The sequence below is a fragment of the Pollicipes pollicipes genome, unplaced genomic scaffold, assembly GCF_011947565.3.
Source record: "Pollicipes pollicipes isolate AB1234 unplaced genomic scaffold, Ppol_2.1 Scaffold_7262;HRSCAF=8765_pilon_pilon_pilon, whole genome shotgun sequence".
NCBI lineage: Eukaryota > Metazoa > Arthropoda > Thecostraca > Pollicipedomorpha > Pollicipedidae > Pollicipes > Pollicipes pollicipes.
Window position 1 is genome coordinate 20,255,786 of NW_023597055.1, and position 15,111 is coordinate 20,270,896.

Genomic DNA, 15,111 nt, shown 5'->3' on the forward strand with positions numbered 1-15,111 from the left:
GTTAGACAAAGCCACACATCTCTGAGATGCTTTCTTAGGAAACAGAACAATTAAATGAGCAAATTACGTTGGCCTAAGGCCAAGTATGAACGTCAGACCAATACCAAAACCATCCTGTTTTATTACTCTAGGGCTTCCTGTACCGGATAGTTTTCGGTGCTCATGTCGAATTTATTGATGGCAGTAACAACATTTTACATCTTCCATAGACTTCTTGTAGGTCAGAATAGGTCATTGATCTAAAAGGGTCCAGGTCAACATTTTGTTTTCAGGAACATACTGCCTAGCGTAATGTTTGCATCTTATTCAAACACAAAACTCAAAGAAGTATTGTAGGATTTTGCTCACCATGACCTTCAAAAGGTCAAACAAGGTCACTAGCTTTAAATGAGCTCGGTGACATTTTGCTTAGAAACATTTATCTAGGTTCTGGTGCACTTCGAAGACCAGCCTAGAACTTGACCTTGTTTGACCTTACTTGACCCAAAGGTCATGACCTAGGAACCTCAAATTTTGACCTCAGTGAGTTCACGTACAGGTCAATACACCTTGGGAATTAAGTGTCTCTAGCTCTCTTAGCTCCCGAGATCTTACGGGGGGAGTTCAAAAATTGACCCCCACTACTCGAGCGAAGGGTATCCAGCCGGTCACCCGGGCGTGTGTTAACGGGCACAGATCATTACTGAGCTTTGATTTTCGCCTAGCGGGCATAGTAAGTTGTAATATGGTCTAGTCTGTTGAAATTTGTTTCCATTCTCGCAGTTTTATCACCAATTAGTTCGCAAAAGTGTCAGCTCTTGTCACCGATCATGCTCGGCGAATCAGAAGCTTTTTAAACCCCTAGCTTTCCACTTGAAATTTTACCAATAGTTAGAAGTGACCTTGTTTCTTCATAACTGATGCTTGCCACAATATCTTCAAATATGGAGCTTTCCCTTCAGGGGGTTTCGGAATGACGCAAATAAGTGCCGTTAGGGATGTGCTGACTTTTGAACAGTGTCACGTTTTCCATGAATCCATTGTGACCCTTGTGCAGAGTCATGCTAGTCATGCAGTCTAGTTGGCCTGTTCCTCGCCGACAACGCATCTCCATTGAAGTCGGACTCTTCAGTGACTTCAAAACACACACTGCAAAGTTGCTGAGAGTGTTGTGTTACCATATCGGAGGGTTCTGCTGAAAGAATATTGCAATTCGTGGGCCCTCTTATTGATCCTGTTGCAAATCACACTTCACTGGATGTGTGCGACTTCTTTAAGATTTCTTAACGCAAGGAGCTCGGATTTCGTTTGTTCGTCACTATGGCTCGCCTTTCCCACACACAATGAATGAAAGAATGAATGAATGTCTGACGGCTGTCGGACGCCGACAACATGCCACTCACGCGCGTTTTGTCGTTTTACTTGAAATACTGGCGACCGGCGATTAGTCATTTGTTCGTGTATGAAGGAAACGGAGCACATAATAACAGATATATGGGTGATAAGTAAAGACAAGAGATCGGTGCGCGCCGTGATGTAAATCTCGTCACGGCTCTGGCCACAGTTTCAAGGACAGTGTTTTGTACCTAGCACCGTTTTTACAAATGTCCATATTTTCGGCTTGCCCGACGGCTATCAGCACAACCGTGCGTCGCACAAGTTCGTGTTGTACGCATTAATGGGTGATGGTACGTCGGTCGGGGTTTTGAAACTGGATTAGCTCTGGCAGCTGAAATGCGGTATAAAACGTGACAAAACGTTGAACGCGGTACGTCCATTTTGGACGCTGCCGTGCACTTGACACATGACACGTGGGACCGAGGGTCTGGCAGCAAACTAGTGTCGCTGGTCACATTTTCGGCCGGCCTGGGCAAAACCAATGGGCTTAAAACGACCGTTCTGGCACGCGCCAGGCCCGATCCTCGGGCCGCAGCGGCTCGCGAGTCACCTGTGGAAAACAGCCTCGTGCGCCTGCTCGTCGTGTCGAAAATGCATCATCCAGCGACCCGCCGTTCGGCCCGTGGACGACGCACCGCAAAACTGGCCGGGCAGACAGACAGGCACACACACCCTCGAAGTAAATAGTATTTGGACAAGTGTGGCTCTCCCCCTTCGCTAGGGGACTGTTGGTATGATATTGAGGCGTGCCGACTGTTACTATGACTCTTCCTACGCAGCCAGTTCAGTTCTGCATCTCACCACGTACTGTGCCAAGAAATAGGGAGAAGCAAATCCGCCTTCGCAAAGCAGATACCACTTTGCGATTTAACCGATAACAAATGTGAATGAATGCCATGGCAACACTTAACATAGTCCACAAGGTGCGATTTAGTTAAAACTTGGAGCAAACATCCCAACAGCATAATAAAGCTGAGCACCTTATTTTCATTCGACCGAGCCCATAAACCATCGAAAGCCGCCTTCACCATGTATCAGACATTTGCCGCTCTGGCTGAAATAAAGCAGTGAGACTGGCCACCCGCCCAGCCCCGCCCGTGCCCTTGTGGTGGACGCGAGTTAACCTGATGCCAGTTAACCGCAGGCCATGGGTGTCACCTGTATGTCTCATAATGGCACATCAGAGTAAGCTCTTTGAACAAAAATTAAAGCTCCCCGTTCCCCCAAAATAATGAAAAATGTACATCTTACTGCTATATTCTAACAACTTTGCTTAGATTAGTCAAGAAATATTACTATGGTGATAAATTCATTGAACACCCTGGTAGCTCCAAGGAAACATGGAAAACGTTACAAACTCTTATGAACCCAATGCGAAAAAAAACGATGCCCTTCTAGCTGGGATCGGGGAAGCAAATGATGAAGCAGTCACAGATGATCAGGATATAGCAAAGTCGTCGAATTGTTCTTTTCACTGCGATTGAAAGAAAGTTAAAAGACAAAATTTCCAAAGGACCATTTCATCCCCTTCAGGTAACCCTAAATTTGGAAAATGAAATAGATCTATCACCTGCTGGTTAAGCCAAATTGTTTCCTGAAATAAATGAATTAAACAATGTCAAAGCTTGAGTGGATAATATAAATGCAAAACATTCACATATAGTAAAATTTAAAAGTGCTGGGGTAATACTCCAATCAACCATTCAAATCTACAACTGTTGTTTCTCATTGAGGATACTTCTGGACATTAAAAAAAACCGTGACCGACACGATCTTTAAAAGAGAGGGCTTACGATTTGTATGTAATTATAGACTTTTAAGTGTTTTGTTACCTATGTCCAAAATTTTTAAGCAACTGGTTTATCATAGACTTGTCTTTCGTTTAAACCAAAATCACCTTATTCATCAAGATCAGTTTGGATTTTAGAAAAGCAAAAGCATTTTCATGCGATTCTTTTTCTTCTGGATACCAGGAGTAAGGCCTTTGAAAACGGTGAACATGTGCTAGATTGGTATTTACCTTTGTAAAGCTTAGGATACTGTTAACAGAAGCCTCTACTCCGTGAACTTTATGGATTTGCTTTTGGACGAAAATCTCATGAAATCGTACATCCTATTAGTATGGCAGCACTTAACGTGTGCAAATCAATAATATTCTAACGTCATTCAAAAACGTAAAAATGGTGACCCCCATGGATCATCTTTAGGTTCACTTGTTTTCATTATGTATATCAATCACTTGCCCCAATTCAACAGTAACATGATTTTCCTTTCTTCCATTAAAGACGATGCAAAGATTTTCAAGAAAGAAGTGTGGTTGTGCTAAAAAGGTAATGGCAATGCTCCGTTGCTTTCATTAACCTCCTGCTTTAAGGTCAATATTTTTAACTCAATGTATCAAAGCATTTGCACGACATTAACGACCCTCTCATCTCACTTTCAAATAGATGTACATCTCAACAATTGTTTGTTGTAATAAAAAATCAATCAAACGCCTATATGTAAAATATACTTAAAAAAACATTCCGTAGTGAGTTTATTGGAATGTCTCTTAAATTTACATCTCACATCAATCACGTTGCAAGCATACGAAATGGAAATATTGGAGTCATTAGTAAAATGAGGTACTTTATCGATAAAAAACAACGCTTAATTATGCTTCTCAAGTAGACAGGTTAGTAAGTTTGCAAAATGGGCTGTTCGTTTGATAGAAAATATGTACTTTCCATAAAGCTGAAAGCCAATCTAAGTTAGTTGTGATGCATAAATGTCTATCTTCGTAGCATCCTGCATCATGTGGTTCAAAACATTAGTTCTACGAATCAAATTAAACTTACATGAGGCGATTCAAACCTATACGCATTCATTCGCACGCATAAGTCTGACGCACTTCACGCACTCACTTCACGGATCCATACACAACTCATAAGTTTGGGTGATTTCCATCATATACGATTACAACAATAATATTACGATTTCATATTTCCTAACCATCACCGATATCCCTGGATCAAAAACCATCATTAAGAACTTCACCCACGTTTTGTCAAAGCATGACAAGGTAACCGACACATTTACTTAGCCCTGTTCATGTTTTATAATCACGTTCTGATTCTCTCATGTTCATACACTTCTACGCAAATTCATGACACTGGCCCCGGGAATTGTGCGCTGATATGTTCGCTTATATTTCGGCAACATGCGTTTATCGAAACGAATAGCAGAAGACAATATTTTAAAAGATTTTAAAAGATTTTTGGAATCGACATTCAACATACATTTTTAGCTAGGGGTGTTTTTGATATACTTTTCGATAACGGCAAGTTGCCGAAATATCAACGTATCTTTATCTCTTTTCTGCTGTTTTTTTCCGAGGAAAAAGACTATCACTCCTGCCAGCACCAAACATCACTGTATGGTGGTCCGGCTCAAAACCCAGCATGAAAATGATCAGATAATTGCCCCTCCGACTTGTCTGAGTGAAAACCTTCAATAACATTCTGAATAATTGCTAGAAATGTATTGGGCGGTTCTGGGGTTGACATTAGCTGACTTTGACTATGACCACTGTAATCCTTCTCATGTACGATTTGTCCTTGTCTGTTACAAAACACGAATCCTGCCGAGTCTGCACCACCTGTTCGCCTGCTTCTGTTTGTTTGCTCCTTATTTCTAACGGGTCGCCGTGACTTGATTTTATATCTTCTGGTGTTTCCGCACGGTTCATTGCGCCGCTCGGAAAGAAGAAGGGACACTTCTGGTAACCTAACCTTGAGTAATGGTATATAATAAAAAAGGAAAAAAGGGCATGTGCCTCTGCACATTGCAACCATGCGTTTCTCTCGTAATGAATCTCCCAGGTCATGGATGCATGCACAGCTCCATCCAGTCTTCACATTCGACCAGCCTATCTACTTAAGGGTCATCTTCACACTACCACCGTCTGCTAAAATAGTCGAGAGAATTGCTAATACGCGCCCGGGTGGCCGGCTGAATGCCCTTCGCTCGGGTGGAGATCAATTTGACTCTCTGAGACCTCAAAAAGCAAGATGGTTAGAGACACCAAATTAACAAGACAGATTGGCCTGAACTTAAATCCACTTATGTTAAAATCTGAATCTTCTGGGCATACCCTTGGGGAAAAACAAGGCCAAACAAGATCAAACTTCATATTGGTGTCCAAGAGTCCCCAGAACTCCTAGCCCAACCAACATGAAGCTAGATACCTGTTATATGCAAAATGTAAATGAGTTCAGTGGCGTCTTTTGACTTTCATAAGATCAAGATTACCAAATGCCTACGAGATTGTTCCTATGTTTCCATTGGAATAAGCGTCAGGGATTACGGGAGGCAGTATATTCCTTTGACCTCGTTCTGATCTATTTTCATCTTTGAGTCTTGGTCAATGGATTTATTTGTTATTCTAGATTCAATTGACTTGATGTCTAATATACTATCTCAGATATGTACGGCTTCGTCCAACACTCCGTTGTTGGATCACGTTGAGCGATTGGCTAGAAATACCCTTTGCTGACAGCGATAGTCTGAGCGACCTTACACAGTGCGTCTGATGTTTTATCTTAAAACATCCGCTATTGAATTTTCGACAGCTGTGCAAAGTTTGGCGCGGCTGCACTGCGCTGTTCAGAAATAATTCTGAAAATGTTTGAGGAGGGTGAGTAGATGGGCAATTTGATCACCCAGTGGGGTGCGTGTTAAGCATCACGTTTGTGGGTTCCTGTTCTTAAACGATCTTCCCATCCCCAATCAGCACTATTTCAGGCCAAATCATATTGCTATAACCTTTATCGTCTGCACGTTTTAGGTCAAACGGTGTAAAGCATTGACGAGGTAGAGCAACTCTACGTTGCCTTATGAACTTAGGGAAATTATTCGTCGTAATATGCCACGTAATTCTTCTCAGAAAAGCATAATTTTGTTGTATCGGCTATACGGTTTCAAAGCTACTTGCTATCTTGCTACCTTGTCGGCCACTTCAACGTGCAACCAATTTCGACACGGCGAGCTGACTTTCCTTTGCTTTCCAAAGACCTTGGCTTCCATGCACGTTTGCATTTGTCCTTGAGCACACCAGTAGCATCGAGGTGTTCACGTCTGGCTTGCAACAATCGCCGTGCCTCTTTCCGGCTCGCATTGTTGATTCTGCCCAACGCTGATTGATGCGCAGACCGGCTGGCTGCCGAGGGTGCCGTGCTGAAGCAGAGTCTCTCGGCGGCTGCCCTCTGCACGCCGAGCCGTGCCGCAATGCTCACCGGCCGACTTCCCATCAGGTCAGCGACCCTTGACGGGGCTCAGGGCGGGCCTCGGCGACGCCCACCGCCCCCTCGCAGGGACCAGTGCGGAGACCAAGACCCCACTTTTACGGGCATCTATGCTGGCAATTGGCTTCATCCGTCCGCTTACAAATTGCCTGAAAATGATAAAGTAACATGGGTTACAAAATATTACCTTGCTGACGTCACAGAAACTTTTGAAATAAGCCCCATATTAGCTAACAAATATTGTATTTTGATACCTAATTGTTCCGTTACTTTCGCAACGCATTTTACCAGCCTGGCTATACCGTGGTGACCCTGCACGGCGTTTGCCACGACAGGGCGAGTGAAATGCTGGTGATGGTGCCCGAGGTCTGATGCCCATTGGTGCCGTGCCCGACATCTGAATTGGTGGCATACCCGAGATCTGAACCTCATTGGTGCCGTACCCGAGACCAGAAGCCCTTTGGTGCCCTTCTCGAGATCTGACGCGCGTTGGTGCCGTACCCGAGACTAGAAGCCCGTTGGTGCCGTACTCGAGACCAGAAGCCCGTTGGTGCCCTACTCGAGATCTGACGCGCGTTGGTGCCGTACCCGAGACCAGAAGCCCGTTGGTGCCGTATTCGAGACCTAAAGCTCGTTGGCACCACACCCGAGATCTGACAGCTGAGCATTGCACGAGGGCCGTTGCAGCGAGGATCGGGCCGCGACTCAAGAGGTTCTCATGATGACCGTGTTCTACTCCGCAGGTATGGGCTGGCGCCCCAGGCGGATGAATGGGACGTTATCCTGCTAGCGGCGTCCAAGTCGGGGCTGCTGCCCAACGAAACCACATTGCCTAAGGTCAGATGTGCTCCTTATCCACCCTGATTCGATATCGTGTTGCGCAAAGGCCTTGCTTCCCCCACCTTCTGCCTGGGCCTTCCTCACTGACGCTCTCCCAAGTGACCTCACCGCCGCCCACAGCTGTCACGCGGTCACGTTTCCCAGCGAACTGACGCCGGGACATCTCTTGCCGCAGGTGCTCGGTCGTCACGGCTACACCAGCTCGCTCGTCGGCAAGTGGCACCTGGGCATCAGCTGCCAACGCTATGGAGATCACTGCCACCACCCGCTGACGCACGGCTTCGACTCCTTCTACGGCATCCCCATGACCAACCTGAAGGACTTTGGCGACGACGGCGAGATGCTTTACGCCTCCGCCTACCCCAACACCTTCCCCATCTGCTACGCGCTGATGGCCGGTGGAGTGATGTCGGCACTCTTCTTCTGTCGCCGCTCACGGCTGCTCCTCGCGCTCTCGCTGGCGCTGGCCGGTGCTGCGCTGCTCACGGCACTCTTCTTCGCCAACTGGAAGATCCTGAGTTCACTCATCATGCGGGACGAGCAGGTGGTCGAGCAGCCGATGCGGCTCAAGGGCCTAGCACAGCGCTTCGTGGCCGAGTCGGAGGAGCGGCTGGCGGCGCATGCGCGCGCCGGCCGACCCTTCTTTCACATGCACTCGTTCTGCAAGATGCACACGGCACTGGCAGTGGCGGACGAGTTCCAGGGTAAGTCACGACACGGCCTGTACGGCGACAGCGTGTTGGAGCTTGACTGGGCGGTCGGGCGGATCCTGCACACGCTACGGCGCCTCGGCCTCGACCGAAATACGTTCGTCTACTTCACCTCCGACAACGGCGGCCACACGGAGGAGCGTGGCATCAACGGTGACGTCCAGGGCGGCTTCAATGGCCCTCTCAAGGGTGGCAAGGGTATGGGCGGCATGGAGGGTGGCATACGCATGCCGACAATGGTGCGCTACCCGCCGCGCGTGCCAGCCGGATCGGTGGTTGACTTGCCGGTCTCCAGCATGGATCTGCTGCCCACGGCTTTGCGGCTGGCCGGTCTGGACGTGTCGAAGGAGCTGCCGAACCGAGAGATTGACGGCCGAGACATGCTGCCGCTGCTGTCGGGTGCCGCGCATGTCTCCCCCCACCGCTTCCTCTTCCACTACTGCAAGGCGACGATCCACTCGGCGCGCTGGATGGAGGACGCGGCGCACACATGGAAGGTGCACTTCTACTGGCCGCCGTGGATTCCTGGCACTCAGCGCTGTCCATTTATCTGCGAGTGCCACCATTCACGGATGCTGTCGCAGCCGGCCGTCTACAACATCCAGCAGGACATCAGCGAGGAAAGGCCGCTCTCGCCCGACACGGCGCAGTACCAGCGCGTGCTGCAGACCATACGGAACGCCGTGGAGCGGCACCAGACCGGCCTAGAAGGGGTGCCAAGCCAGATGACCTGGTGGGACCACATGTGGCGGCCGCAGCTGCAAGCATGCTGTCAGCCACCATTCTGTCGCTGCGCCGACCCCAAGTATCCGTGAACACGATGCTGTTCACTACGAAGTCTGTTTGCCGGAGTACACTCCGTTTGTCGGATCTTTGTGGCTGCGATGATCATGGCTCCCAACCTGATTCAGCCTATTTCCGTGAAGGCCCATCTCGACTCTGGCGCCACCTGCATTTGCAGAATCCCGGGCACAAGACGAGTAATTTGTTGGTGATCAATCGCTGAGAGTGAGACGCAACTCTAATGTCACCCTGGAACATTCCCCGGCATCTCTAACGTAAGCCTGTGTTTTAATTTGTAACGCAGTCAACCCCGATGTTCTACATCGTTGTTCTCACTACAATGATGCAGTGCAATGACCTCAGTACAAATCAGTACAGTCTTTGGACGATACAGATTCCGCTGCGGACTGCACACTCAGTCAACGCCGCAACTATGCAGACTTGCGCGCAGCGTGGCAATGAACTTCACATCCGTGACAGGACGCTGAGAACAGTGCAGGGCTTCGTGAATAAATCTGCTTGACCTGTTATTATGCTTGGTGTTGTGGATTTACATGGGAAAACGTGTTGTGAGAGAGTAGAAATCATCTGCTCATCTCGGCAAGTATCTCAAAAAATATCAAAATGAAGCATAAAGGATTTTACAGAGTTTCAAATGAATGTACAAGATATCACCAAACTCCAGCAATTAGCATCAAGGAAACATCTCTGGCATTCTGAGCTACAGGACTTAGCCCGACAGTCGTTTCAAGATGTAGTCATGAGACCATAACGCAGTCACAACTTGATATTAAAAGGTACTTCAAAACTCATTTTCCCGGGATACAAAATAAGTTTGAAGCCAGCTAGAAAAAGTGAGAGCGGTAGTCTTAAAGGCCATAAAACACTAATAATTTGAACATTGCATGATCCAGCGATTCCGGCGGCAAGTTCCCTGAGATGTCGTGACAGAAACATTAACCCGATAAGACACACGCAGAATCCGTTCACTTTCATACAAAAATGCAAATGCAATTCAAAGTTATGCTTTGCTGCGTGCGTAGTCACACAGCAAGCCTTTTTCTCTTCCAGCGTGCATCTACGCGCTGTGATAAGAGTGCCGCGCGAAGGCGTCATCCATAGCGTCCTATATTAGGTTTAGTGGCGGCGTTCGATCGCCTGTTTCACAGCTGGTAGCTCGTCTTCATCGCGGGCTCCGTCGATGAGCTCCTGTATCAGCTTGATGGCTCGTTCCACGACGCTGCGATAACGGCCGGGGGGACGGCCCGTGCCACCCTCGGGATATGGTGAAGGCCAGGGATGTCAACTTTTAAGCCCATTAAAACCAAGGGTTATAGATAGATACATCGACTATTGTGTTGGGGTATGGACGCACGGACAGCGTGCCCGTAAAGGGTGTTTGCAGTTCATGAACAACCAGCATTCAAATCTAGCTTTTACGATTGAGAATACAAGGGGCGAAAAGTGGGTCCCCTATTTGGATACGCTATTGAGAGTGGAAAGAATGAATATCCGCACAACATTAGAAGCGGAGCTTTTTACCGAGCCCACCAACTCTGGTATAACTCTGCACTGCAAATCTGGGTTTCCAACTTCCACTAACCACAACATAATTAGTAACAAGCTCAATTAGTAACAAGCTCCAAAGGGCTCTAAACAGCTCAACAAATAGTGAAAAGGAAGGACAGAGCATAAACAAAACATAGACTTTGCTGTTGTGCAGTATATATGCTCAGCAACTTTAAGGTAGAATATTGGAGAAGCAAAAATTTTTAGAGCGCGTGGGAGATGGGTGGTAGGAGGCCGAACACGTCCTATCGGAAGACGGATTCTTAACGCTACCTTATATATATATATATATATATATATCAAATCTATATATATATATATATGAGCATTTGCTTTTGGAAAATAATGCGTATTGTAAAAAGAATTAAACCTCCGCGTACGCGTAGCTTGAAAGGACGACAATAAGCTAAAAATGTCTAGTGAAATCTTCCATCTCGAACCCTAAGTGCCCGGATGGCAACAGGTGTCATTTATACAGTTCTGGGTTTATAGGGTTCGCACGCAAAAAGTGGCTTACGAAATCTAGTGTTGGCTGCGTGAAAAACATTGAAGGAACGTAGACTTTGTCGAGGAGTCCATGCACCCTATTCGTTTGAGGTATAATGAACACCTGCGAGACGCGAAAAACAAAACAGGGAATGCCCCTGTCGGTGAGCAATTTTTCGCTAAACACGTTCAGGCTGAAATCGAGGGAGGTATGGACCATATGCCCCTTGTAGAGCTCAAAGTCATCTACAGAGCACAGGACCATCCCGAAGGGAAAATAAGTCAATTTGTTCTTATAAATATCGGCGACCAAATCTTATCATACAGGGTTCATCATGGCCGATTATGCGAACGTAATATGTGACTTTATGTGTGAGGTGTGCTAGCTTAAAATCGTAAACATGTGTAAGTGATGCTTGACGCGTGATATGAGATGCCTGCTCAATTGAAATCGATTACATGCATAAATGATGCGCGATGTGTGATGCCTGTTTCCTTCAGCTCACTTGCCTGTTTGAATGAAGCGTGATGCGTGATGCCTATTTGCTTGAATTCGTTTGCATGTACACGTATGGTCGCGTATTCTAATTCTGAGATAGGTACTGCACCGTGGTAACGGCTGGCAATCGCTCTTTGTTTCATCCCCTGAATGCTGGTGTCCTGTAAAATCTGCGACTTGCAGTAAAAAACCTGAAATATCGAGTTGTATCATCGGCAGGCGATTTTGAGTTCGCTTCTACTATTGTTTCGAAAAATGCATGTTGCCGAGATATCAACTCAACATATCTCCATTCTTTTGGTTTTCTTTGAGGAATAATGCCATTGCTACTGCCTCAACAATCATTTTGTGGTTGTGGAGACCAAGTAACCCTGCTGCATCCTCAATGGCGACGCCACTACGCAGAAAGATCAAAGTGGATAGTCTTGGTGTGGTTTCAACTTTTATCAACGTTTTCTGTAGCATTCCAGCTAAAAACTTTCGGTGGGCCCGTGCCAACACTTGGAGGGGGTTCAGCTCATCATTGGAGGGGCCAGCGCCCCCCCCCCCCCCAAAAGAGCGCAAATCGACACCCTTGCTGGAGGTGATGCTGTTGTCTAACAGTGTAGTGTTGCTCGCTACGGATGGCTGTGTTATGTGTATGGGAAGCCAGAGGTGCGAGGTTCGATCGCCCGCGGTGCCGGTCCTTCCTGCCAGGGTGGGAGGCAGGCGACGCCATATAACCTCAGCGGCGGAGTGCGTCGTAAAGCCTCAATTATGATAACGGTGGTTACATTACATTCCAGATCATCTGGGGGGGGGGGGGGGGCGTATGACGTTGTGCATCTGCATCGATGCATGCCCATCAGGGACCTAAAGGTTTTCCTTCTATCCATGCGGGTTGAAATCACGACTACTATGTTCAGTTACAGTGCCAGGAAAGAGATAACGGTTGTTCTGCAACATGCCACTGTTGCAACCAAATTTGATTCCATTCCTCGCAAACTCGAGGACGTTCAGTTTCCTTCCGACGTAAAAATGCACACATCCGTTTTTTTCAAATGCTGCATCGCTTCAGTCGTGAAACGAGAGCTTATGACGTCTGTTGCCATCCCTGTTATGGGCTTCACGACACTTCCTGTATATCTTATGAGACTGGATATACGTGTCCACAAGGGCACATAAAGGAACTTCTGGAGATCGTTATAACCCTTGTCTCTCACACATGGCTCGGGGATGCCATGTCACCCTCATCTGCAGCCCGCTCGAGGCTTGCCATCCCTGTATAGGGATGAACCATCCCTGATGTTGGTTCTAAAGTCGATTGTCAGATGTTTGTAACTTCTGGTTGACCGTTGAGTTGACCGACGTGGTCCAGGCCCATTTCCGTTATAGGTGGCGCCAACGGGTGAACTTGTCACAGCGTCTACTAAGGGTAACGGACAAACGTACGTATAGCAAGATTATGCATGACCATTGTTCATAGGCTTAAGTACGCATGCCTAATATTCGGCAGGATAATGTACGCATGCCTAATGGTCGTCAGGATAAAGTACGCATGTCTAATGTTCGTCAGGATAAAGTACGTATGCCTTATGTTCGTCAGGATAAAGTACGCATGTCTAATGTTCGTCAGGATAAAGTACGCATGTCTAATGTTCGTCAGGATAAAATACGTATGCCTTATGTTCGTCAGGATAACATACGTATGCCTTATGTTCGTCAGGATAAAATACGTATGCCTTATGTTCGTCAGGATAAAATACGTATGCCTTATGTTCGTCAGGACAAATTAGGCATTCTAATGTTCGTGAGGATAAAATGTTTAGGGTATAAAGTTCCTAACGGCAAAAGCTCACCATGAAAAAATTACGCATGAGTGGGGGTGAAAAAGTGTCTTTTCTGTCAACAGAGACATTTGGAGCCATCTAAGCCGTCACCTAGCGCCAAATTTACCGGAAAACGTTGCAATACAACTCTAAATGCGATAAACCACAAAACAAAGGCACATGAAATGCCGATGCAACATAACCATTAAACATCTTTGTTTCGGAAAATCATCTCATTTAAGCTTATGTATCAGTTTCTGGCCATCAGACACTGGGTGATGGTTGAGACTAAAGTGGGAAAATCATCACATGAAGGTATAGTTAACATAACCAGCCCAGATGCGTATAGTTTGTAGTGTAGCATAGTAGTTGATGGGTATGAAATTAAGCCTTGTTATCATGGATGCAGTTTTCTAGTAATTTGTAATCACAATTCCTTACTCACCATCATTTTTTAGAGTTAAACTCCAAAATAAATTTTTAGACCCTACGCCCCTGCTCTTAGCTTTGAAAAGAAAGTGCGTCAAATCTGGGAGAGAGCTGTTTGAAGCGCATTTCGGAGGCAGGCTGAATCATTTTTCTACTTGCGCCACCCCCCCCCCCCCCTCCCCTCGTCCCTCACCCCTACGTACTTCGCGAAACTGCATCCTTGTACCCTTACATTTATCGATAACATGGATCTAAAAACATATGAAAACAGTATCACTTTTTGTTTTGTGACGTCATCAACAAACAGCTGGAAACGCTGGCGACGTTTACGATCTGCGCTCAATAATTACCGACGCAAAACTTGCACTTCCGTACACGGTCCCAATGCACTGAACTTAGTACGAATCGTATGCACTTCTGGTGCTACCAGACGCACAAGCCAGTTGTGAACACCCCTGTTGCTTTCTGTGAGCACTTTATAAATAAAATGGCCATCAAAAGTATGTTACCTCATGCCTGTCCGCTGGTCAGAACGTTAAGCCTGAAGTGCGACCGGCAGCGTGAGAGGCCTGCACCAGCGATGCTCGGCAATGGGCATCTTACCTCAAATCCGCTGTTCCTCTCAGCAGCAGGAACCCCTAGACGAGTCCTTGACATGCCTCGCTCCATTGTCCTCCGTTGACCCCTGAAGCCGCAATTCGGGTATCCACAAAAAAGCAAGCCTCCTAGATCGGCATGGCTTTTTAACGCTATTGCCATGGACGTCCTCCACGGCAGATCCTTAGAACCGACGCACAGCGCTTTAAAAAAAGACTAGCGATTGGCTACGTTCTTCAAGCCAGTTATTCGCCCTCATAGTGCCCCCAGATCTCCCCATACAACAGTCTCGAAGCTAGATACATGCTCAAGGCAAAATATCACTGGTGCTCATTTCTGTCAGTAGCCTTGCTGGAACTCTACTAGGTCATGATGACCAAAACCCCACGGCAATGTTTTGATCTCTGAATTTCAAAAAGTGTCAAGGATTATCCTAGGAGCTATATTCCAAAAGCAAATAATTGATCTCGGTCATCTTGGTCCTACCCTGAACATCAATGGTACGACCCACAATGTCATTCGTCAAGTCTTCGACGATCAAATATGTAAATTGTGGTCCCTGTTATCAAGACATATGAGAGGAATATCAGAAACTACCCATAAAGCAGGATCCCCAGTTATTTTGGAGGAAGCCTTCAGGGGAGAGGGTGAATTTCCACCTCTACCCAAGCGCGTGTTAGCCAGCACGCCCGAGATGACAGCCAAACGCCAGGCGAAGCCCACGACCGATT

At 46.8% G+C, this 15,111-nt stretch overlaps 1 protein-coding gene across 1 annotated transcript; it reads left to right on the top strand.

Moving 5' to 3' along the window:
- Positions 1–6,039: 6,039 nt before the first annotated feature.
- Positions 6,040–9,538, top strand: LOC119113545 (steryl-sulfatase). Its single transcript, XM_037237843.1, has 4 exons — positions 6,040–6,052; positions 6,566–6,668; positions 7,403–7,496; positions 7,675–9,538. The coding sequence occupies exons 1-4, from the start codon at positions 6,040–6,042 to the stop codon at positions 9,022–9,024; spliced, it is 1,560 nt and encodes a 519-aa protein (XP_037093738.1). The 3' UTR covers positions 9,025–9,538.
- The last annotated feature ends 5,573 nt before the right edge of the window (positions 9,539–15,111 follow it).